The sequence below is a fragment of the Mastomys coucha genome, unplaced genomic scaffold, assembly GCF_008632895.1.
Source record: "Mastomys coucha isolate ucsf_1 unplaced genomic scaffold, UCSF_Mcou_1 pScaffold4, whole genome shotgun sequence".
Taxonomy (NCBI): domain Eukaryota; kingdom Metazoa; phylum Chordata; class Mammalia; order Rodentia; family Muridae; genus Mastomys; species Mastomys coucha.
Genome location: NW_022196910.1, coordinates 32,521,535 through 32,547,093, shown reverse-complemented (window position 1 = coordinate 32,547,093; position 25,559 = coordinate 32,521,535). Strand labels below are relative to the sequence as shown.

Sequence of the window (25,559 nt, the reverse complement as noted above, 5' to 3'; positions counted from 1 at the left end):
GGAGTCACTGGGCTGGCAGAGTTTCTGTGTGACTGGTCCCGCTGGACCCAATTACTCCCAGTGTTGGGTGGCTTTTTCAATCAACTCACTGATCAGGTCTCTTTGCTCTTCACTGTCTCATTAGCCATTGGCTTTGTCAATAGTGCTTGGGCTATATTCTGTTGATTACTGATTTGATTGTTTGTTTGTTTGTTTTATATATACTTGTCTTTCTTCTAAGTCACAGATGCAAAGAACTTTTTTCTTTCTAACATCAGGCCTCTGGTCACAAGTCTCTAGCAATGAGGAACCATTTGTTTTAATTTTTGGCTCTTATAAGTAGCCATGTAGATATGAGAGTTGCATTACCATTGTATTAAAGTATTCCCAGAACATGAAAGGGACAGAGTGAATTGAAATATGACTAGTTTATTAGAGGAAATTTTGGTGCAGAACATTTGTACAAATTTTAGAATTCTATTTTTGAGAGAGAAACTTTTGGTATGAAAGAGTGAAGTGCCATATTAGTTCTCAGTGCCTTTTAGGCTGTCATTTACATAAAGCAAAACAAAGCAACTTCAAAAGGAGGATCCTGGTATAACTTCTCATGTCAAAACCCAGACACTCTCAGTTATGATTCATTCTAAGTTGTCCTGAAATATGTCAATTATATACTGAGTTCATTTAGTAGAATTTAGATAAAATTCACTTCCCACTTTGCCTCCTATGTATGTTTTAAGTTCATTTCAAAAAGTCATATTTATGGGTTTGTGTCTACCTTCTTTCTCTCTCTCTCTTTCTCTTTGCTTATCATTTTCCTCTGCCTTCCCTTTCTCCCATCTCTTTGGTATCCGGTTTTGTTGTAGCGTATATTCAGGGAATATTCAGATTATTGTTTTCTTATGTCGTTTTCCACAGTTAATGACCGGTGACTAGGTTATCTTAAGAGAATCCTCTTATTCAACATGTTGAACATGCAGAATGGGAAGGAGCTGGGTTTTAACTGTAGAGAGATCTGAACATTCCATCCTTCAAGTGAAAGCATAAACATTCCAGCACTGTTCAGCAGCTTTTACAAACAGCTTTCCTATGTGCAGTTCTGAAGGTTTTCTTATGACTGATTCCATTGGCTTTGTTGAGAATCTGTATGTCAGTCCTAATCAATCATGGTTATAAAATATATAATTGGATTAGATATTAATCTCTATAACCCCCCCTAAAGAATGGTCTAATTTCCTTCAGATAAGTAAAGGCAAATGTAGATTTGAGAGACATTAAAAAATTTACTCAGGAAGTTAAGTAGCCAACAAGATAGGAGATGTAATACACGTTTGGCTTTGCATCAATATTAGAAGCTTACAAAATTTATGAAAAGGAAACTAGAGAGGTCCATTTCTCATTTCACTGCACGAGGTTAACTTTTGTGTCTTATTTTTCTGCTTTGTATACCATCTACATTATGTGCTGTGGTTTCAACCTTCAGTTTGCCAGGCATTACTTTATACACTACAAAGGGCAGCATCCAGTTCAGCTACATTAAATAGGTAATATATTTTGTTTAAAGTTTCAATTAAACATAGGACAGCAAGATATATAGTCCCTTTGGGGAGTCTGAACACTCGAATGTCAACACTGCCTGCTTAAGGATCTTGCTTAGGTCTTAATATCACTTGTTTTCCTGGACATATGATATGAGACAGTTGATTATATTTCATTGCTATTTAAACCACACAAGCCTACCTGTTACATTAATTCATACTCTTGCCAGTTTTGTGGTAAAGGAAAGGAATGAAGCTTGATTGTTTTTATTTTAAAAATCAAGGTATAAGGAAATGAACACACTCAAATTAATATGTATTTATATCCTTCATATAATTTGATTCCCTAAAAGTTAAAATGTATTGTTTCAGAAAACTAAACAAAAATAAAGACATCTTTCTGATGTGTCAATGAAATAAATGAGGAAAAAAAAGTATATTTTAAAATATTTTTCAGGGTAATTGCCATGGGGAAAATCTTTTACCCAGTGGTAAATGTAGGTTGGGCTATAATTTATAAGTTGAATAGCTATTTTAAATATAAGATTCATTATATTTTCAAGATATGGCATGCTAAAATATGTAGAGTTTGATATAACTTTTCTAAATAGATTTAGTATATGGAAGAAATTTTTTTCCTGTGAAGGGATACCATCTTGAAAATTCAGGTCAAAGAAATAAGAAGTTAGTGTTGCATGTATTTAGAAGAAGCAACTCCAAAGAAAGAAATATGCAGTAACTCTCTTCACCTGTAAGTCTGTTAAAAGTACAATAAGTCAAAAGGGTGCCATAAAATGTTTTTAAAATTTAAAAGAAACTTTAGCAATATGTGTTTCATGTATGTTCCTGAGCAAGTAATATTTATTTATGTTATAGAATATTCTATTTGTAAAAGATATTATATATATGTATATTAATGACTACAATATAGAAGAAACTTGTTAACACTGTGGCAACAATGAAAAATGGACTGTCTGGATAAAATGCTGCACATTCTATTTTCTTTATTCATGTCCATGGTCTCTATCCATCCATATAAAATTACAACCCAAAACCAAATCTCTGGAAGCATTAAATGAGATTTTTATATACAAAACAACTTTTTTCAATCTACTTTAAAAGCCACATAAATGCACACATAATGGAGAAATAATAATACATTTTATTTTAACCTTAATTTCTTTTACTTCCATGGAAGCTCACGCGTGTTGACGTGTCCACGGCAGAGGTTGGGCAGACCTCAGATGGATGGTCTTCATGACTTTCTAACAGTCATCTTTCCACTCACATTTCTGTATGGCTGTCCCGCTTCACTAAATTTAAGCATAAAGACAACTTCTCTTAGGTCTGTGACTTTTCTTTCTGAAGCTTTCTGGTCACACAACTATTTCAACATGCTTGCTTGCTCGTTTTCTTGAAACTGTTTTAGCCCCATTTCTTAGTTGATAATGCATGCACCTTATTTCTTCTTATGCTAGTACACATTTTCCTCCTTTTTCTCCCCGATCTTGTTTTAAAACATTGATTAGCACCTCTTTGCATGGTGTTCTTTCTTCCTTCCTTCATCCTTTCTTTCTTTTTTTCTGTCTTTCTTTCTTTCTTTCTTTTCTTGTCTTTTCTTTTAGAGTATCTCAGTAATACATAATTCTAAAGGGGACTATATTCTGAAGAGGATATTCATTTCACTCAAGTTATACAAGACACATACATGCACAAACATACACACACACACACACACACACATGCACGCACGCACGCATGTTTACTGCCTAATTTTTGAAGGTTCTGAGCATTGACTATGAATGTTCCCAATCCAATAGGATTGATTATTTTTGCGATTCATTTACTTGAAAGTAGAAAGGAAATTCATTAACCTAAGGAACTTCAGTAGCTCTGGCTGTAAGGACAGAAATATCGACACAGGCTCTTGGCTTCTTTCCAACTTCAATTTTGACAGCACATTGCATGTTTCCTGTACTTAACCTCACACTACAAATTAGAACCTTTAAAAGGTTTTTCTGAAGTTTAACCCATGTCTCTATGATTAGGTAAATATAATGTAACACATACCCAGTTCCACCCCCAATCTTCTACACACCCCTCTATATTTTCTTTGATGAAGAGCTATAATTCAGGATTTAAAAATTCTCTTAAATTTAATACTGCTAGGTCCATGTTTAACCCATTCCTAAGACCTTTGAGTCTAAAACCTGGAAATGTTTGGTTGTGTTTTCAAGTCTTCCATTACAGTCCCCACTATTAAATACGTTATCAGGGAGTGGGGACTCTCACTTGGAGTCATGTGCATTTTTGTTCCTTCTCATCCCAATAACCATTGAGTATTTCCAGTCAGGGGTATAGTATCTGGGGTAACTAGACTGTAGTTTTTGTTTGTTTATTGTTGATTTTGCTGTTTTGTTTTGTTTAATAAGATTGGGAAAAGGTTCATATTGAAATAGTTACAAAAAAGCCAAACAACAAGGAAGAGTAACAGTTTGTAGGATAAATACATTGAAAATAATAACCAGACCTTCTAGCCTATGTAAGCACACATGGTACACAGAGATGCATCTAGGTAAAAAAAAAAGAACAAAAACCAAATTGATACATAACATGGTCAATGGAGTCTTATGGAGTAGGAGATAGAATTGAGCAAGCCAGAGATGTCAAGGACAGCAAAAGAAGACCCACATAGTCAACTTACCTAGGACCATAGGGGCTCACAGAGCCAGTGCCACTATCGAGGGAGCGTGATGGAGCTAGACCTAGACCCCTACACATTTGCAGCAAACGTGTAGCTTGGTCTTCGTGTGATTCCCCTAACAAATGCAATGAGGACTGTCTAGGTCTCTGTTCCCTGCCTTGGATCTCCTTCTCCTAACTGGACTTCCTGGTTGGGCCTCAGTGGGAGAGGATATGCCTAGTCTTGCTAGGATGAGATGCCCCAGGGTGGGTGTACCCAAGGGGTGCTCTCCTTCTCTGAGGAGAAGGGGAGAGGTAATGGGAGAAGGGAATTGTATGAGTGGGGCTGGCGAGAGAGAAGGGAAGGGGCTATGATTAGAATGTAAAGTGAATAAAAAATTAAAATTAGAATGAAAGAAAATTTTAAAAGACTTATAAAGCAAAGCAGTAAATAAATAATAATTATAAATGATATTAAATATCTGCAAAAAGCACAAGTAGAACATTTTTAATAGTGAGAGTAGTATACACATAATCTTTCAAGCTTGACTGAAATATTAAAAAGATTAAAAACTGCCAAAGGCAATGACCATAAGAAAGAAAGTTCCATGAGTTCAATAAAGAAAGAAATAGAGATAGATGGTCAGAAACATGCTGGTTAAGGTATATTCTCTAGGACTATAAATTTTAGCCTACAATAACAGAAAAAAATGTTTATAGTACCCAAGAGAAAATAAGCAACAACAACTATTTTTCTGACATAATGGTGGTTCTTTCATAAGATTAAAATTTTCTGTGTGATGATGTAGTGATTGAGTACGTCATCCAGATTTATTTTCCGTTTACTCACAGAGAAAAGGGATTTGAATGTCCCTAAGCAAGCTTCAGGCCTAGAAAAATAACTTTCAGGTGTAGAGCAAATAATGTCACTACTCTTAATAAGTGCTTTATCTAAACAAACCAGGCAAAGGCTAACTCAGTTGGGTTATCAATGACTTCGTAGTCTAGCGCTCACTGATTCTTGTGTTTCAAACTATTTCGGGACTTCCTGCGTGTGGATAAAGATTGGAAGAACTCTGGATAGGTTCTTGCTGATTTTATACAACTCTTCTGGTTATCCTTAACAAAAATGATTTCCTTTTATTCAACATCAGTATGACTCTGCCAGCTGCAGGTCTCTGCATCTGCCTCCATCAGCTGCAAGATGAAGTCTCTCAGGAGACAGTTATGCTAGGTTCCTGTCTACAAGCAGAGTAGAATATTAGTAATAGTGTCAAGAGTTGACTCTCTCACATGGGATGGGTCTTGAGTTGGGGCAGTCGTTGGTTGGTTGTTCTCTCAGTCTCCTTCTTATCTTTATCCCTGCACATCTTGTAGGTAAGACAAATTTGGGGTTGAAGGTTTTGTAGGTAGATTGATGTCCCTTTTCCTCCCCGGGAAGTCGTATCTGGTTACCAGAGGTGGCAACTTTCATTTGTTTCCCCCTCCTGTAAGAATCTTGGCTAGGATTACACCCATAGATTCCCTGTATCCATTCTCATCTCAGGTCTCCACCTTTGCACCAGAGATGCATCCCATCCCTACCCCTGCCCCCACCCCTGCTGATTTCCATTCTCACCTGCAACCTCTCCTGCCCCCCTCTCTCTGATCACCATCCCCTGTGTTCTCCTCTTAGCCTCCTCCCCTACCCAGATCACTATCTCTATCTACCTCTGATTATTTTTTGACATTTCTTTATTATTTATTTATTCATTCATTCATCTATTTTTATTGGATATTTTCTTTATTTACATTTCAATTGTTTTCACCTTTCCAAGTCTCCCCTCTGGAAACCACCAATCTCCACTCCCACTGCCTCTATGAGGGTGCTCCCCCACCTACCCACCCATTCCTGTCTTCCAGCCCTGACATTCCCCTACACTGGGGTATTGAACACCCTCAGACCCAAGGGCTGCTCCTCCCACTGATGTCCAACAAGGCCACATATGTGGCCAGAGTCATGGGTCCCTCCATGTGTACTTTTTGGTTGCTTGTCCAGTCCCCCTGGGAGCTCAGTTTCTCCTTCCAAGTGACATCAACACATCCACCCTAGGGACTTTCTTACCACTCAAATTTTTTGTGTCTAAGGATTGTACCATTACTGTTCTGCACTTTATGGCTAATGTCCACTTATAAGTGAGTTCATACCACATATATCTTTCTGGCTTGGGGTTACCTCCCTCATGATGATATTCTGAAGTTCCATCCATTTGCCTTCAAAATTCATGATGTCTTTGTTTTTAATAGCTGAATAGTATACCATTGTGTACATGTACCATGTTTCCTTTATCTACTCATCAATTGAGGGATATCCAAGTTGTTTCCAGTTTCTGGCTATTATGAATAAAACTCCTATGAAGATAGTTGAGCTAGTATCTTTGTGGGATATTGGAGAATCTATTGAGTATATGCCCAAGAGTAGTATAGCTGGTTCTGGAAGCAGAGCTATTCCCATTTTTCTGAGGAACCACTAAGTTTTCCAAAGTGGTTGTACAAGTTTGCACACCTACCAGCAATGGAGGAGTGTTTCTCTTGCTCCACATCCTTGCCAGCATGTGCTATCACTTGATTTTTTTGATTGTAGCCATTCTGACAGGTGTAAGATGGAATCTCAAAGTTATTTTAATTTGTGTTTCCCAGATGACTAAGGAAGTCAAACCCTTCTTTTTAAGTGTGTTCGGCCATTCAAGATTCTTCTGTTGAGACTGCCCTATTTAGCTCTGCACCCCACTTTTAATTGGATTATTTGGGTTGCTGGTGTCTTATTTCTTGAGTGCTTTATAAACTTTGGACATTAGCCTTCTATATGTTGCAGGGTTGGTGAAGATCCTTTCCTAGTCTCTAGGCTGCTGTTTTGTCCTATTGACAATGTCCTTGGCCTTACAGAAGCTTTTCAGTTTCATGAGGTCCCATTTATTAATTGTTGACCATAGAGCCTGAGCTCTATGGTGTTCTGTTCAGGAAGATGTTTCTTATACCAATGAGTTCAAGGCTATTCCACACTTTGTATTCTGTTAGATTTAGTGTATCATGATTTACATTGAGGTCTTTGATCCGCTTGGACTGGAGTTTTGTGCAGGGTGATAAATATGGATCTATTTGCATTATTCTTCATGCAGATTTTCAGTTAGACCAGCACCATTTGTTGAAGACACTACTTTTTCCATTGTATGGTTTTGGTTTCTCTGTCAAAAATCAAGTGTTCATAGGTGTGTGGGTTTATTTCTGGGTCTCCAACTTGATCCTCTAGCTTGAGACCATGGATGGTGATACCTCCAGAAATTCTTTTATTATTAGTTATTGTTTTCTAGTTTGTGTAAAGTAATATAGTGGAAAGAATGAGAAAAAATTTTAATAATTACTATTTTTTATATCTGTGTTTGTGAGGATATACACGTGCACACACACACACTGACAGGCACATATATCAGGGCACACATATCCTATGGAGCTGGAGTCATAAGCAGTTATGAACCACCCAACACACTGGGCACTGATGTTTGTTCCTGTAGAAGAGCAGTAAGAGCTATTAATTTCTGAGTCTTGTCTCCAGCCCAAACCAGAGAAAACTCTTAATTTTTTCTCTGAGTTTGGCATGATTTACTTTTTTTTTAAACCTTGAACATATTCATTTAAGTCTTGAGTCGCTGTCACCTTTATAAAAGAAGATTAGTGTTAGTTTAGGTGTAAGGCTGGTGTAAGGGTATAAAGATAAGATATTAATAGGAAGTCAATAAATAATAAATGCTCTATGACTGGATGCTTGATGAAATAAAAACAACGGCTCTTGAGGTATTCAGTTTTTAAAGTAATATTATTTTTAAAATATTTATTTATTTTATCATTTTTGTATATGGGTGTTTAGCCTGCATGAATGTCTATGTAGCTTGTTCTTGTAACAATGGATTCCCTGGGACTGGCGTTAGAGGCAGTTGTTAGCCACTATTTGGGTGGTTGGACTTGAACCCAGGGCCTTTACAAGAGAAGCAAGTCCTCTTAAGTGGTGAGCCATCTTTCTCATCCCAAACCATGATTATTTATTGTCCTGTACAAGTCTCTCATCACCCATGAGATTTTCTACTCCCCCATAAGAATCCAGGTTCATTTGCAATGGGAACCATAAAGCTCTACCATTACCTAGTCCAATAGCATAGCAAGTGCTAGTTGTTGCATTTCTTTAAGGACTAGTTGTTTGAACACATCTCATTTACCCACCATCATTTTCTTGTAATTCAGATTTTTGTTTTGAATTTTTTACGTATTTTACAGACACCATACGCATGAGCCTGTGTGTGTGTGTTTGGACCAAGTGTGCCTAAGGTGCCAATATTTTATCTTAAGAAGTAAATAACCTGTGTGTATGAGAAAACATTTTTAAGGTCAGCCATGGTTTATTATTACTCGTTATTTTAGTTTAACAGATAAGCCTAGGGCAAGGAAATGAACCTGCTGGCCAGTGTATCACAGCTAGAAAATAATTTTCCATAAACAAGAAAGTCGAGTTTTCTCCTGAGTTTGGTTATTCTATACTAGCTGTTGCAGGCAGTGTGTGGAGGGCAAGTAGTTCTAGGTTTAACTTGTGACTTCCCCAATTTTGTATTTATTTTACTTAACTACTGTGCTTTTAAGTCATTTTAATCTGTAGCATCCAGTATTGATATCCATGGAAAATATTTTCCAGCTGTGAAGCATTAGTAGGCACACCTACTGTGAGCAGTTGCTTATGTTAACACTCCATAATGAGGCCAAATTAGAAAAAACAAAAATCTGCAGGCTCAGATGCATAGAATAAGAAGACTGGGTAACATAAGCCATGCAATTGCCAACTTGCTACCATAATATATATTTTAGTGAGTATTGTCATCACATGACAATATTCAGTGCAGTATTTATGTAAGATTTTCTGAATTATAAAGAACTGTAATACATATAAAATACTCGATCAGTTTTCTTACACTTAGCTTGTTTATATTATCCATCTTTTTATGTATCTCTACCATTTCACTATGGCTTGAATCTTGTAAATTAATGTTACAAATTGTTATTAGAGAAAATAGCCTCATACTACCTGCTAATACCAAATTAGTATTTTATTTCAAAATATGTTTCGTTAATATTTCTAAAAAGGAAATAATGTGATATTTTCTAACTTTTTATATGTTCAACATAACTTATATGATGTAAATCCCAAAACGCTTAGGAATTGGGATTTTTGAACACGTTTCTGTTAGACTTATTCTTCCTAAAGTTAAGATTTTAATTAACAAATACAGATGCCCTTCCAAATGCAGTGGTTGTATAAAAAGATGTAAGAAGCTGAGGTAGAATTTCAGGTTGGTTGCAAATATGAGCCTGTCTTCCTTCCAGTTTCACAACCTATTTCTACAGACAAATATTCAAGCATAATTACATGCAAATTTTCATTACTTTAGGCTCTTTGTATTATGCTGGCTAGATAAATCATGTCTAATATTTCTTCACTAGAAGATACCTGTTATTCAAAGAAAAATGGCGATTTGCTTTATTTGAAAGTTAACATACATGGTAAGGAAAGAGAAAAAAAGCAAGCAACAAAAACAAAATAAATAAAACCCTGTCTGAACATGTCAATGAGTAGATGGATATTTGTAGATATATTAAAATAAAACCAAGTAGGTTATTGCCAGGCTGGATGGCTGACACCTGTAATCCCAGACCTTGGGATGAATTTGACCCAGAACTGGGTGAATTTGAGTGCCAGTCCAAGCTAGGCTATGTAGAAGACAGCTTTTCTCATAACTTAAAAAAAAAATAAATAGATAATTATATATGAAGCTGGGGAACCTGGAAAGATTTCCTTTATCCCCTGCCACTACTGCTCAAAGCATCCGTGTGTCTTCTTCTTCCTCTTCTTCTTCTTCTTCTTCTTCTTCTTCTTCTTCTTCTTCTTCTTCTTCTTCTTCTTCTTCTTCTTCTTCTCTTTGTGTCTTTTTTTTATTAGATATTTTCATTATTTACATGTAAATTTCTCCTTTCCCAGTTTCCCCTCCAAAAAACAAAGAAACAAATAAAAACAACAAAAACAAACCCCTGTTGCCTCCCCCCTCCCCATGCCTACCACCCCATCCTCTCCCACTTATTGGCCCTGGCATTCCCCTACACTGGGGCTCAGAGCTCCCAGGGTCTCAACCACCAACCAAGGACTGCACATGGAGGGGTCTGATTGTTCTGGCAGCATGTGTATAGTAGAGGATTGCAGGTTCTATCATCAATAGGAGGAGAGGGCCTCGGCCCTGTGAAGGTTCTGTGCTCGTGTGCCTTCTAATGCAGGCTCTAGGGCTGTTGCCACTCTTTCTGGAGTCTTAACCATGTGCGTTAATCTAGTCAGTTTCAAATAACAGTGTGTTAAAAAACTTCATGGTTCAAAAACCTCAAATGTCCAAAACTATCACTTTCATAATAGTTGAGTCTTAAGGACTGTTGTTAAAACTGGAAACAAATAGATAGGTTTGGGTAAATACATATACCGTTTTCACATTTTACATATTACTCAACACCAGTATTTTTCACTAACCAACCATCTAAAGGGCATTTGAAGGTCAAGAGCCAATTCAGTTTATGTAAGCAATTTGTCTTTATAGCAGTGTGCAGAAGAAACCAACCAAACATCAAAAAAATTGTTCATTTGTTTTTTTAAGGGAGTGAGTACTTCTCTTGAATTAAAGATTCATATCTAATGTGGGTAACATATTTAGGAGAGCCACTGGCTGTGCAATGGAAATGCCATCAGGATTATGGCTAGTTGTAAAAGTCTGCCTGGCAATAAAGTAAGTTACTAGTGTCGCCTGTTCTCTAAAACTGGACAGCATCTACATTTGCCATGACGATTAAAGTTAAATTATTTAACTTAATTATATGTTATCTTTAAAGTGTAATTTTTATACCAACTGGGCATTGTTCTATATGCTAGCATGAAGGAGATAGGGATGGTAATAAGAAAACTACTAATATACTTTTGGATTGATTTCCCAGTTTCAGTTCTTCTGCTTGGTTGTTAGTAAGCTGTAAGTTTTAGTAACCAAAAAATAAAATCTAATGGCAAAAAGGCCCAGAATTTGTTTTACCTGTGTAAAAATGGGCATGACTTGTTAACTGTCATATTTTAACTGATTTTTTTTTCCAAATGACACTGGTAAATTGTATTTAACATTGAAAGTGCTGAAGAAAATTAAAACGCGGCTGCATAGATTTTGTTGAAAGAAGGATAACATATAATGTGTAATCATCCTGTCTCTGCCTGCTCAATGTTGAGATTGCAATGATATTCCACTATTCCTGACTTAGCAGCAATAGTGAGTCCAAAAATAGTTTAACTCTTTCATTTAATCCTTTTTAAAAATTTTTATTTAATTTTTTTTTTTTACACTCCAGATTTTATCCTCCTCCCGGTCAACCCTGATTGTTCCACATCCTATATCTTCTTCCCCATCCTTGTATCCAGGAGGATGTTCACACCCCCTCACCCCCAACCACCAGCCCTCCCCACTCCCTGGGGCCTTCAGTCTCTTGAGGGTTAGGTGCATGCATCTTCTCTGACTGAGTCTAGACCTGGCAGTCCTCTGCTATAGATGTGTTGAGGGCCTCATATCAGCTGGTGTATGCTGCCTGGTTGGTGGTCCAGTGTTTGAGAGATCTCAGGGGTCCAGATTAATTGAGAATGCTGGTCTTCCTACAGGGTTGCCCTCCTCCTCAGCTTCTTCCAGCCTTTCCATAATTCAATCACAAGGGTCAGCATCTTCTGTTCATGGGTTGAGTGTAAATATCTGCATCTGACTCTTTCAGCTGCTTATTGGGTCTTTTGCAGGGCAGTCATGATAGGCCGCTTTTTGTGAGCACTCCATAGCCTCAGTAGTAGTGTCAGGCTTTGGGGCCTCCCCTTGAGTTGGATACCACTTTGGGCCTGTCACTGGACCGCCTTTTCTTTTTTAAAAAAGATGTATTTATTTATATGAGTAGACTGTCACTCTCTTCAGACATACCAGAGGAGGACATCAGATCCCACTACAGATAGTTGTGAGCTACCATGTGGCTACTGGGAATTGAACTCAGGACCTCTGGAAGAGTAATCAGTGCTGTTAACCACTGAGCCACCTCTCCAGCCCTTACGTTTATTCTTACTTCCTCTAAATAGACATTAGATGATAGGAAAGTCTTCCTTTGTCCCCAAATAAGGCTAGCCATGTAGTTATTCTCTAAATATATTTCTAAAGATAAATGTCTCTAAATAACTATAACTTGTTGAATTGAATAATGACATGTTTCCTTCAAAACCTGAATAGTAACAAATGATCTATGTTCAGGAATCAAGTTTTATGCTTAAAAATCAAACCTATACTACATACCACTCTTCTTTTTTTCTTTTTTGGACTTATTTTAGTGTACGGAGGTCTAAGCACAACTTGTAGGAACCAGCTCTTTCCTTCCCCCGTATAGATCCCGGGATTGTACTCCTTGTGCCAGTCTTTGTAACGAGTGTCTTTACCTGTTGAGTCAACTTAACACACCTCTACCCTTATTTTTAAGACAGGGTCTCTACTGAAACTGAAGATCTACAATTCACCAGGGCCGATTGTCCGATGAGTTTCCCGGGTTCTGGGCTTGCATAGACAGACCTGGCTTTGTATATATGGGTACTGGGGATTTGAACTCAGGTGCCCTTGATCTGTCTTCCTAGTGTATCATGTAATGTCTTAGTTCATGTGTACACTGCACACTGCTTAAATCATGTCAGGTGTATCTCTCTTATAACTTACGATTCTCTCCTGATGAAATTCCCAGCTCTTCTGGATTTTGGGGATATTGCCTGCCATTATCTTTCTGTGTATTGACAAATGAGAAATCACAGCATCCATGTGACATTAATGATTCTCTCTCCAGGTGAAGCATACATGAGACTGAGTAAACTTCCTGAAGCTGAGCATTGGTACATGGAATCATTGAGATCCAAGACGGACCACATCCCTGCTCATCTCACCTATGGGAAGCTGCTCGCCTTAACAGTAAGGACTTATCTTTCTCATTCTTCAGAAATTAATTTTCCCCATGTGTCCCAGGGATAGCTGGAGTATGAAGTGCTGATTCATTTTGTACTAGTGAACTAAGTTAATTAATGACAATGATCCTGTTAGAGACCTAAATAAACAGTGTAGGAAAACTAAACTTTTGGTTCTGGCCTATAAGATGTGACAAGGTTGGAGGTATCAATGAGACAGATATAAATGAAAAAACCTAAAGAAAAACTTCAACTATGCCATGACCTATTCATGTTGTCTTAATAACATTTATATAAGTATTTTACAAAAACTGTTAGCATCAATTTGACTTGGATTAGAAGTAATTTTATCAAATAAGTGACATATAAAATCTGCATTTTGGAATTTATTCTAATTAGAGGCAGTCTTTAAGAGACTTATAGACTGGCTTAATATATCCAGGCCTTAGAGAAATTAAGTAGAAATGATTCTATTGAAAACTTGTGGTGGAAGTATTCTTCAAAAGAACGCAAACCTAGAAGTAGTTCCATAATGTACAAAAAGAATAATGTGTAAAACATGTGATGACTTTGATGTGAATCAGATAAACTTTAGTTACCAAAACAAGATGAGTTCTAATGTTGGTAAGCATGAAGCAAGAATGAGTAATTTCAGGAAATAAGAAAGCAAAGCAAAATGTATTTATTTCCTGCAGCAGGGATAGAGTTATTTCCAAAGTAATGCTCTCCTAATGCAAATAACTATTTGGATTGTATTGGGAATGATAATCTGTATTCATGTAAGGAAGTAAAACATTTTGTGGGCAGACACATTTCTGAGCATACTCATTTTAAGGTCACTGCTCAAGAACAGAATATCAGAGATAAATCTGGGGCGAAGTATTGCTTATGGCGCTAATGTTCAATGGATTAAAATGACATGTAGAAATTTAGGCATGTTCAACCTGCATCATAAAGATGGTGAAGAAATAGTAACTCTGGATCTGGGCATAGTGGCACACGCTTTTAATCCCAGGACATGGGAGGCAGGGGTAAGCTCTGTGAGTTTGAAGCCAGTGTTTCTACAGCAAGTTCCAGGAGATCCAGAGCTATACAATAGGGAGACCCAATCTCAAAACAAACAAACAAACATAAAGCCAAAAAAACAAGCAAACAACAACCACCACAAGAATGAGTCCAGAAGTTTTCATTATAAATCTTAGGTAACTCAATAAAAATGAGTCTTTGAAGGCACATTAATATAAGAGTTCAACCCCAAACACTGCCTGCAGCATTTTGCCAATATTTACTCTGAGTGAAATATTGATGAGAAACAACTACAATAGCAATAATCGGGGTTGAGGGAATGCAATTGGGTAAGATATTTGAACTGATTTGGAGAAGAAATCAGGTGAAACTATATTTGATTTGTCAGATACCACAGTCTAAGGAAGTCTGTCCCAGGTAATAACAATGAAAAAAATCAGTTCATCCCAAAGAAGAACTGGAGAAGAGCATAAACAGGGCATTTGGCATAGTGTAGGTCTGAGTTAAAAGCTATGCAGAAGGGTCATAACTTTCATTGTCTGATTGTGGGCATTAGGTTTCATCTCTATGCATACAAATGCTAGGAACCAGGCACCTTACTCTAAGGCAAGAACAGAGGAGAGATTACCCCTGCCTCCCATGTCCTGGGATTAAAAGCATGTGCCAGTATGCCCAGATGAGATCAATGAGTAAGGAAAGTGCATGGCATAGGTATGCCTCACACAGCTGAAGATGAGATGAGAGGAAACTGGTGCTTTGCTTCACATGTATGTTGAGTGGCTTTCTCAGTGGTACACGTGCTTAAAGCTTGACCTTTCATATAGTCACGATAATAATTGATGACCTGTCAGAGAGGGGCTGAACGTTATGAATTTAGCCAGGGTACCATGACCTCCACAAGGGGTAATGCTGATCTCTCAGAGTGAATTCTTCTGAAAATAAACAAGGCCCCTAGTTTCCTCCTGCTATGGATGTTGTTATGTGATCTCTCCCTCTGGGTCATGTTTCCACTGGGATGCCATTCCTCTTGCTGTGATGTACCCAGGAGACCCTTACCTGAGCATAGTAGGAACTGGTGCCATGCTTTTAAACACACCAGAATTGTGAGATGCATAGTGGGTTTTTTTTCTTGTATGTATTCAGCTTCATGTAGTTTGTTTGCTCAACAGACAGTGGCAATCAATGGACATCAGGCAGTGTGGATGAAAATATGGGTCAAACCAAAATTACTCTATTTTCTAATTTTTTAATTCTTCCCTCATGCAATACATTCTGAACATAGTTTGTCCTCCCTCCATTCCTCCTAGAGCCCCATTATCCCCTACCCCAGATCCACCCTTATTCCATTTTGTGTTAGAAAAGAACATGTCTTCCATGGGTATCAACCAAACATGAACAAGGCATAACAAGTTACAGTAAAATTAGGCACAAAGCATCATATGAAGATTGGATGAGGCAATGCAGTGAGAAGAAAAGGGTTCCAAGAGCAGGCAACAGAGACAGAGACACCCCACTCCCACTGTTAGGAGTCCCACAAAAACACTAAGCTAACAACCATAATATGTATACAGGGGACCTAGCTTAGACCCATTTAGGCTCTGTGACTGGCACTTTTGGAGTGTTAAGATGTTTAGTGTCTATCTGATAGTATGCAGAATGACAGGGATATGGCTTGTCCTCCTTCTCCTCCTATAACCTTTCCCTCCTCATCTCTTTCCTTTGATGAATTCATTGGATTTTCATCCATAAAAATATGTTTTTTTAAAAAACTTGAAAATCAATAATTTTTAAAAAATATATTTTTATTTATTCACTTTACATCCTAGTATCAGCCCCACCTCTCCTCCCAGTAACCCTTCCCACAGATCCTCCCTCCATCCTTCCCTCCCCTTCTCTTCTGAGAAGGGAGAGCCCCTCTGGGTATCACCCTCCACACTCCTCAGTAGCTCCCAACTGCAGCCTCATCAAGTCAACTTATGACTAGGCACATCCTTCCCACTGAGGCCAGACAAGCCAGCCCAGTCAGAGGAACAGGATCCACAGACTGGAAGGCAACGTTAGGAGGTACTCTGTAAATGGTTATCAGTCAAACACGTGAGCGATCATATCTCATGGTAAAAGCTTCTGTTAACTGACTCACAGCTATGACATTGGACTGGCAGTTGTATGATGAGAAATAAATTGGCATGATGAAAATCTGAAGAAACTGAACTATCTGAATTAATCTGAATTGTCTTTGGCAGGGATGGTAACATACAGCATTTAGAAACATGGTATCATAAATAAAAAATAATAGAAGTGCTGAAGGGTACATTAAGTTTTTCTACACAAAAACTATGATAGTGTGTAGGCTCAGATTTTCCAAAACCTACTTTAATTAGGGTTCTCAAACGCTTCAACCTTTCTTCTAGCCCATTGTCCAAAGGTAAGGGAGCAAAGATGGTAAATAGGACAGGCGGATGTTTACCTGTTTAGAAGTAGTTCTTTGGGGTGATTTCAATCTCTGTTTGTCAAGATACCAGCACCAGTTCAGTAGTTAGGATACCAACAGTCCAGTTCAAAAGTGTCACAGTCCAACAGAAATGGCCAGGCCTCTGCCAAATTGGCATAAATCAGCAGAGGAGACCAGGTCCAGCTATGCAAGCACCTGGTCACTGTCTGTTGAGTCCTATTTATACTCTCTCCAAGCATGTCCTTCCAAGGGTCTTACCTGAGCAAAACATCATGTGGATCTGTCTCAGCAAAATAACCTTGTGAATCTGCCTCACATGATACAATCAAAACCTTGTACTTCAACAGTGAAAACTGTTCTCATGTGAAGGAAGAGAGGTCTCCTTGCATACAAATACAGAAGTCAAATGTGTAATTGAAGAAATTTGGAGCTTCTTAATATTCTTAATCGAGTACTTACAGACATTTGAACTTAAGACTCTTCAAACACTTTTAAAAAGGACTATAGGGGCTGGCGAGATGCCTCAGCGGGTAAGAGCACTGACTGCTCTTCCGATGGTCCTGAGTTCGGATCCCAGCAACCACATGGTGACTCACAACCACCCGTAATGAGATCTGATGCTCTCTTCTGGTGCATCTGAAGACAGCTACAGTGAATTACGCAGGAGCGAGCGGGGGAGGGGGCGGAGCGGGGGAGGGGGTGGAGCGGGGGGGGGGGCGGAGCGAGGGGGGCTGCCCCCGGCAGAGGTTTAAAAAAGGACTATAGAACTTATAATTCTTCATACCAAGAAGGACTGAATCTGAATCTGAATCCTTCCTACAAAGAAGAAATGGTCGCATTTTTATATGTAATGCTGATGTGCCTAGACCCAACACTGGATATAAAGAACTTGTGTACTGTTCTGTTAGATTTTCAATTCAAGAGTATTTTAAGCTTTCTTTTTAAAAATAGAGTTTTAAAGCTGCTTTCACCGTTTTTGATTTACAGAAACATATTGAAAAGGAGGAAAAGGCTTTATATTACAATCTAAATTTTAAATTTCCCTCCAGTAAGGCTTTTATAGTTTCCTATTTAATGATTAGATGAAATGCAGACTTCTGTGAACTGGCTTAATCATGAGGCCAAATCCCACAGCCACCTTTAATAGTTTCTTCTAAATTAAAAGTTTGGCAGATTCCAAGTCCAGTGTATTACGGCTGACCAATTATGGGTTTGTTGGTCTTCTAATATGCCACCGAATTGGCAGGTGGAAAATGCCACACATTTTGCCTTCTGCGGTTTTATGTGTTTTATTAAACAGGACTGGCTATTAGTCCCAAGAGAAGGAAAAAAGGAGTGGTACGCATCCCTTTATGTTGAAACTCACCAAAGGTCAACTGTGTTAAATGGCTGGCAGCTGTGTCAGTTACTGTAAGCTAGGGTTTCAGATCAGAATTTTGGTTTTATGAGAGAATTAAAATTTTTTGATCATTACTACTTTGTAGTCATTGGACTGATTCACTCAGAACATTTTTTTCTTATACACTTTTGCTTTTTTTTTTTAATGATCTCTGTAATATTTTAGTAGGTAGAATAGACCAAAGGGATTTAAGAATCCCCAGAATGCTTTTGCACACCCTACCGATCTGTCCTTTTTATTCTTATGCAAAAAAGAAAAGAAGAAATAGAATATTTATCCTCTCTCTGTCTTTTAAAATTGTATTCCTTTTGTGAAGTCTAGCCTGATTTTCTCAAACCATTGTCATTTTCTCTCTGATAATCCTAAGCCCTGTATCTTTGTGACATTACTTGGTAATTGAATGACATACAAATTTGTATCTGTCTTTTGATATTAGACATACAAGAACTCATCTTTCTTTTTCATTGAATTTCAACCTTTATTTCCTTAGATTGACCTTATCTTAATCCCTTCATTCGGTCCACACATGTACTTAAACTGGTTGATCCATAGTGAGCATTGCATTATTTCTCAAGAATATGTACTAAAGAATTTGATGAGAGTGGTATGATCATATAGTAAATACAGGAATAATCTTACAAAACTCTAGAAAGGAAAATGAAATTAGAGGGATTAGAGGGATACTCATCAGCTGACTTATATGCTTGACATCATTTCTTTATATTTTAAATTTTTACCTTAAAAAAATAGTTTTTTCATAAAATAAAACCTGATCATATCTTCCCTCCCCACTCCTCTCAGATCTTCCCTGCCTCCATATTAGCCCAACTTCATTACTTGAGAACTCTTTGTCCGTGTCTCCAAACAAAAACAAAATAGAAAATGCAACAATAAAAAACAGAAATCAAAACACATAAGAAAACTTGTAAAGAAAATCAATGAGACAAAAACAAAAACAAGCAATCAAAAAGCACAAAGAAAAAAAACTAAATATGGGGACAAATTCTGTTTTCTGTAGACCAACTACTACTGGGTACTCATCGGGACTGCCTGCCCTGGAGTGTAGTTGATATATCCATTAGCACTCCGCTGGGGAAAATTGATTTTCCCTCTCCTGCAGCCAGCAGTTGCAAATAGCTTCTTGGTTAGAGGTGGGATGTCGTGCTCGCTTCTCCTTTTCCATGCTGGGATTTGATCTGGTTTGAATCTGTGCACACCTTGTGCATGCTGCCCGGGTCTCGGAGTAGTTCATGTCAGCATTGATCATGTGTCTTGGAAGACACTGTTTCCTCAGTCTTCCCCCACCTTTGCCTTCTCTCTACTGTGGATCCCTGAGCCTAGAGGAGAGGGGTATGACAGAGATATCCTATTTGGGACATAGTACTCCAAAGTGTTACCCTCTACGTGTTGTGTGGTTATAGATCTCTTTATTAATTACAATTTATAGAACAAGAAGCTCCTCTAGTAAGGGCTGAGCAGTGCTCTGCTCTATAATTATAGCAATTACGTCTTTAGCCATTATTTTATTGTTATGGTCCCTTGCATGTTATTTCTTGATCGTTTTTACAAAATGCTATTCCACTTTATGAATGGAGAACCTGAGCATCCAAGTTTAATTAACATTCCCTTAAGGCTAGTCAGTAATTATATTACAATGAAATACAATTATAAAGTTTTGCATATTAAGGGTTATAATTTTATTCCATATTAAATACTTTACGTGATTTTTTTTTCCCATTGAAAAACTTCTTTAACTGATTAGAGACTCTCAAAAGTCAATCCCTATCTCTTCCTGAACATTTTTTTTAAATTAATTTTGATACTTGTTTTTAAGTATCCATTTAGATTATGTGGTCAAGTGCATTTTTATTATCATCTGTGACTGTTCATAAATAGAGGACTTGAGGCTATTGGCACCTTTTGATCCAACCTCATACCTGTAATCCAAACTTCCCAGGGTAGCATAGGGAAAGTTCTGTCTTAAGGTCACACTAGAAAGCTCCATGGTTAAATATAGTAGGACCAGCTGACATCTCTTTAGAAATGTATGGAACTTTTATACCAGTGTCATGTCCAAAAGAAATACAAAACACAAGCTGAGTTTGAATATCTCTGCTTAAGATTGTGATTTATTCCTTGTTTGAACTTTGTCCCCTAGGGCTAACTCCATGCATTTAAAATTAGTTATTCACTGAGAAGGACAGCAAGAAATACCATTTCCATTGCTGTGTTTCAGGTGATATTTCTGATTATTTTTAAATCTGTGTGGGTCCTGAAGCCTTGTCTTTTCCTAAACAAAACAAAACAAAAACCAAGGAAAAACCCAAAGTACAAAAAAATAAAATAAAAAAGAAAGAAAAGAAAAAAATTCATTGTTCTCTTCCATTTATCTAAGCCAAAGATTTTGTAGTTTTTTTTAAGCCTGTGAAATTATTATTGATTTAAATTGTAATAAAACCTTCTTGGCTGTTAGCTTATTTTCCAGAATTAGTTTAGTGGGAAAGAAGGAAAGATATTGGAGACTCTGACAATAATTCTTGACATACAAAACCTTTATTTTGGCTACTGCATGGACACACTAAGCCAGACTTCTGTGTCTGGCCAAAGTTAATTGGGTTCCATAAAACTCCAGTTGTGAAAGTACTTCATGTTCAACTAAAAAGTCCTGCTTCTCTCCGCCCTCCCCTCTCCCCCATCCCCACTACATGGTGTCAGTATGTCTAGGAGAAGCTCAATGCTGTTCTATGTTTCTTTCGTAATTATTATTATTACTTACAATGATGAATTCTTTTTCCATTTGGCTTTATTCAGATCAATGCTCTTTCCTTTTGTGTGCTGAGCAACATCTAGCTTGGTGGATGTGTTTCGCTGTGATTTGTGCACAGCCATGTTTAGATTGGAGGAGCCATTGTAAGAAACAGTTCTTTCTGTAGTTCTGATTTGGTGATTAATAAGAATATATGCAATCCATATGTTAAATTTACATCTGCGAAAAGGGAAAACATTCTATCATACATATCTGTTTGGCAAAATATTATCTGACATATGGAAGGAAATTTAATTCAGTATAATATTCAGCTAAATGTTCACATAAAGTTACTTCATCTGAACTTTATGATTTTGTATCTAGAAACAGCATTCATTCTTGGCTTGTTATTTTGTTTGTTTGTTTTTCTGAAAACCAAAATGGCTATGATAGTGATTTTATTAGGGAGCCTTTCCATAATTCAAGATATGCCTCTTAAACTAATCTCAACACTCTAAGTATCATGCTTACTATCATTACGTGACATGGAAATCTAAACAAATACATTTATTCTTTATTCTGCTTTTGTATAGTAGAAGTCAATGTGAAGCATATATCCTGTTGGTATATATAGCTAGCCTCAGAAGTAATACAGATTGAAATACTTAAATTCCTTAATCCTCAGAGCTGTGTGTGTGTGTAGGTGTAAAACAGCTAATTTTCTGCATGTTCTATTTATATTAATTTTTACTTTGTGGGTATGTAAGATTATATTGTTCAAAAATGACCTGCATTTTATTATTTTGGATCTTTTGCTTGGCTTTTGTATTGGTCTATAGTTTTCACTTCATGCAATTAGATGAGCCCATCAACTTAAGACCCCTCCCAATCCTTCAGGTATTCTGACATCTCAATCTTATTGGGGAGATGGAGATCAAGAAGCAATGTGGTTCTAAATATAATATGGCATTCTTGCAGAACTTTATAAACTTTGATATAAACCTACAGTGGCAGTTGTTTGCTGTCTCATAGTTCATCATGCTTCCTGCTGAACAGTAGTGATATGAAGTGAGGGTGATTTCATGGCTTCAAAAAAGATGTGGCGCCTTTTATTCAAGAGACACTAATAGCAAAAGCCAGTCTCTTGTACTTGTAACTGGAATGTGGGAATGGCTTTTGTTTCAGAAAGGATAATTATGTAGTTTCCTAAATTGTATCCAGACTCTTCTTTATAGGATTCCACACTATTTTTCAGGCATTTCCTTCTGATTTTATATTTCTTAAATTGTTAATTAAGTTCTATCCACACACCATGATCCTTGCCTTGATCTCATGACCTGCAGCTTGTTGTTTTTCTACCAGTGCTTTCTTTACAGTCTCCTGGTTTCAGTCTTGCTGAACCTAGCATGAAACCATGTAAGGACACTTGAGTCTTTATTTTTACTGTATATTTCCATTCTAGTTGCATTCCGAGGCTGTAGTAAAACATGCTGACCAAATATAACTTAGAATAGGAAAATATTTATTTTCATTACACTTCCGGGTCTCAACTAATCATAGAGCAAAGTCAGTTCAGGAACTCCTCAAGCATGAACCTGAAGTAGAAACGGTGGATAATTGACTAATACACAACAAACACACACACACACACACACACACACACATCCATGAATGACTCACTTTCTTAATACAGGACCACCTGACCAGGGAATGGTGCTGCCCATAGTGGTTATGAACAACCACCCCACACTCATATACCTTAATTACCAGTTGAAACAATCCCCCAGAGACATGACCCTATCTAAAGTGCGCTTCTTAAATAATTATAGCTTGTGTCAAGTTAACAGGTAATGCTACCTAGGGAAATTTCTTATCTTGATAATTTTGTATGATAAATTGTACAGATTAGATGAAAACCTGAATATAATTCTTGTTGAAATGATGCGTTGGTCTAGGCATGCATTTAGTATTGGGAAAGGTAACACAAAGAACACACACTTTCAAAATAAGTACCTTTTGTCTTAAGAGGTTGAGAATTTTTTTTTTTATCAAGGAGATTCTATTATCATCCCGTAGCATATAGATTTGTATGGATGTACAGATTAACTTCAAATTATGGTGAGGTTTCTTGCTGATGATACTGTCATGAATTGAAACTACAGTGAGTTGAGGTAGGCTAATTAATTGGGAAACTAAGGCAGGAAGATCACAACTTTGAGACTTGTGAGGCAATTTGTTGAGAAACTTTCTCAAAAACAGCACAGTGTTAGTATACTCAAAATGCTAGGTTCAATCACTAACTAGTACTAAAAAAAATGGAGTTGGAAATACTTTTATTATACCTAAACTCTCAAGAATCAATGCTAGCAAAGTAGACTGTGTACTACTTTGTAGAGGACTGTACTGTGTAGACTGAGTTATTTCCCCATAATAATGTAAGAGCATATAATGATATACATTTCATCACCCAAGAAAATAAAATATCTGAAATTCCTACTGAACATCTACCCACTTTGCCACCATTAAAATAGAGAAATTTTGAGTCTTCTCTTAGTAAGTCAAAGACAATCCGTATGTACACACACACACACACACACACACACACACACACACACACACATTAAAGACACTGCCTTAGATTGCTTTCTACTGATTTCTCTGGTAACAACCAGAATCGAAAGCAACTTGAGAAAGAAAGAAGTTATTTTCTTTATACTTCGTAATCATAGTCTATCACTGAAGGAAGACAATGCTGAAACTCAATCAGGAGAGAAACCTAAGAAGGAACTCAAGTAGGGACCATGAAGGAATGCTGCCTACCAGCTTGCCCCTCTTGGGTCCCTAAGGTTGCTTTTTGATAAGACACAAGGCATTCTGCTTAGGTTTGGCACCACCCACAGTGGGCTAGGACTTCCTACATCAATCACTGGTAAAGAAAATTCTCCACAGATTTGCCTACAGACAATCTATTAGTAGCAGTTTCTCTACCATGGTGTCCCCTTTCTAGGTGACTCTAGCTTCTGTTGATAAAAACTAACTACCGATGCCATTTAAGTTCCAAAGGTTTAAAAGATTCATCACTATAAGCCTTTGTTATAGTTTCAATTATCCTTCCTTTGATTGGCTATAAATTGTCCCTAACATCTTATATGCAGTAGCCACATGTCTACCTCTTAGCTACCTTCCCAGTCCTCACTTTTGCAGACTTTTAAATTGGTTCAAAACAAGCAAAGCTATTAACATGCTCATAAACACATAAGTCCCCTCTCTCCTCATTACTTTTGAGGTCCTTGGTCCAAGCAGTTTGGAGCAGGAGATCCACACAGTTGTAGATTTAGTCTTTGAGAAGACATTTGTTCCAGAATAATTTATTCTGGGCTTGATACCATATTTTCTCTCATACTGTGAGTTTCTACGATTGTAGGAACTTGTCCTTAATTTCTTTTCTTACTTTATATAAAACTCATTTGATTGCCTTTCTACCATATAAAGAAGCAAATAACGATTTTAATATAAATTGGTTCTTTTCCTTGCCTCTGCCCCTTCCCTAGTCTTGCCTAGCCCAGTGCCTTTAATTTACTTCATACTCTTTAGCATACAATGAACTAGCTATCATGCACTCTTCCATCAGCTCCTTCTCTGAGCATGTTACCCAGATACCAGTTTCATACATGAGGGAGCTGGGATTCACAGAGGTTGAGTGTACATAACCTATCATGTCTGACTATCCCAGAATGTTTCCTTCAATGCAGCTGTGCTATCTGTATTATTCTTAAACCTTGGGTTTCCTATATTATGCCAGAACACCCAGGCAGTCACATGGTATAGGTAAACCTTAAATTCAAAGTGTGTAAAAATTGACTTAGAAAATAACTCATTTAATGTCAAAATTTTCACATGAAGTTGTGAAGTGCATAGGCAGTGTCTAAGTATATGTTGAAGTATAAATAATTGTAGAGTAGCTACTGATAAACAGACTTAGGTGCCTGCATATGTAGAGTAGCAAAAAAATGTAACAGTGAAGCTTAAGATTGCTTTTAATGTATATGCGCTATGCATAGTTTCTCTTGAATTTGAAGATTTTAAAGAAACATGATAATAAACTCACAGACATAGGATGAGGAGCAAGGAGGAGCGAGGAGAAGAGACCTCGACCTGGTCTCTGAGACATTTACCTGGCAGAAGACTGAACTGAAGCCAGAGCATTTAAACACGTCCAGATCCAGTCATTTATTTCTTCTCCCAGTAGAAAGCATAATTCTTGTTAAAGGGCCTAAAATTGCAGGCTGCTTATTTGTACGACATAATGGAGGCTCTTCATCAAAAATGACAGGATGTGGTACATGCTTGAACATATTCTGGAGTCTAGCATTTTATAAATTTAGTGATAATAATGCTTTAAGTTAAAAACAGAGTGTCACATCTATATAGGAACTTTAAGTAGGTTTGGTATTAGCCTTCTGCTGTAGTTACTGGTTATCATACATAAAACCATGCATTTTAATGCCATACAATGAAGAAATAGGTAGTATCCATGGAACAATCAGGCTTAGAACTGCCCCTCCACAGTATTATCTCTATAAACATTTCTTTTTTTTCTTTATTATTAGATATTTTCTTTATTTACATGTAAATTTCTCCATTCACAGTTTCCCCTCCAAAAAACA

The 25,559-nt window shown here is 37.2% G+C and overlaps 1 protein-coding gene across 3 annotated transcripts in view; it reads left to right on the top strand.

The window, feature by feature from the left end:
- The window catches only part of Tmtc2 (transmembrane O-mannosyltransferase targeting cadherins 2), a 405,577-nt gene that overhangs the window by 261,981 nt on the left and 118,037 nt on the right, over positions 1-25,559 (top strand). For all 3 annotated transcript variants that reach the window (XM_031349236.1, XM_031349237.1, XM_031349238.1), the window contains one exon: positions 13,155-13,276. In XM_031349236.1, coding sequence (XP_031205096.1) covers positions 13,155-13,276 — 122 coding nt within the window. The remainder of the gene's footprint in view (positions 1-13,154; positions 13,277-25,559) is intronic.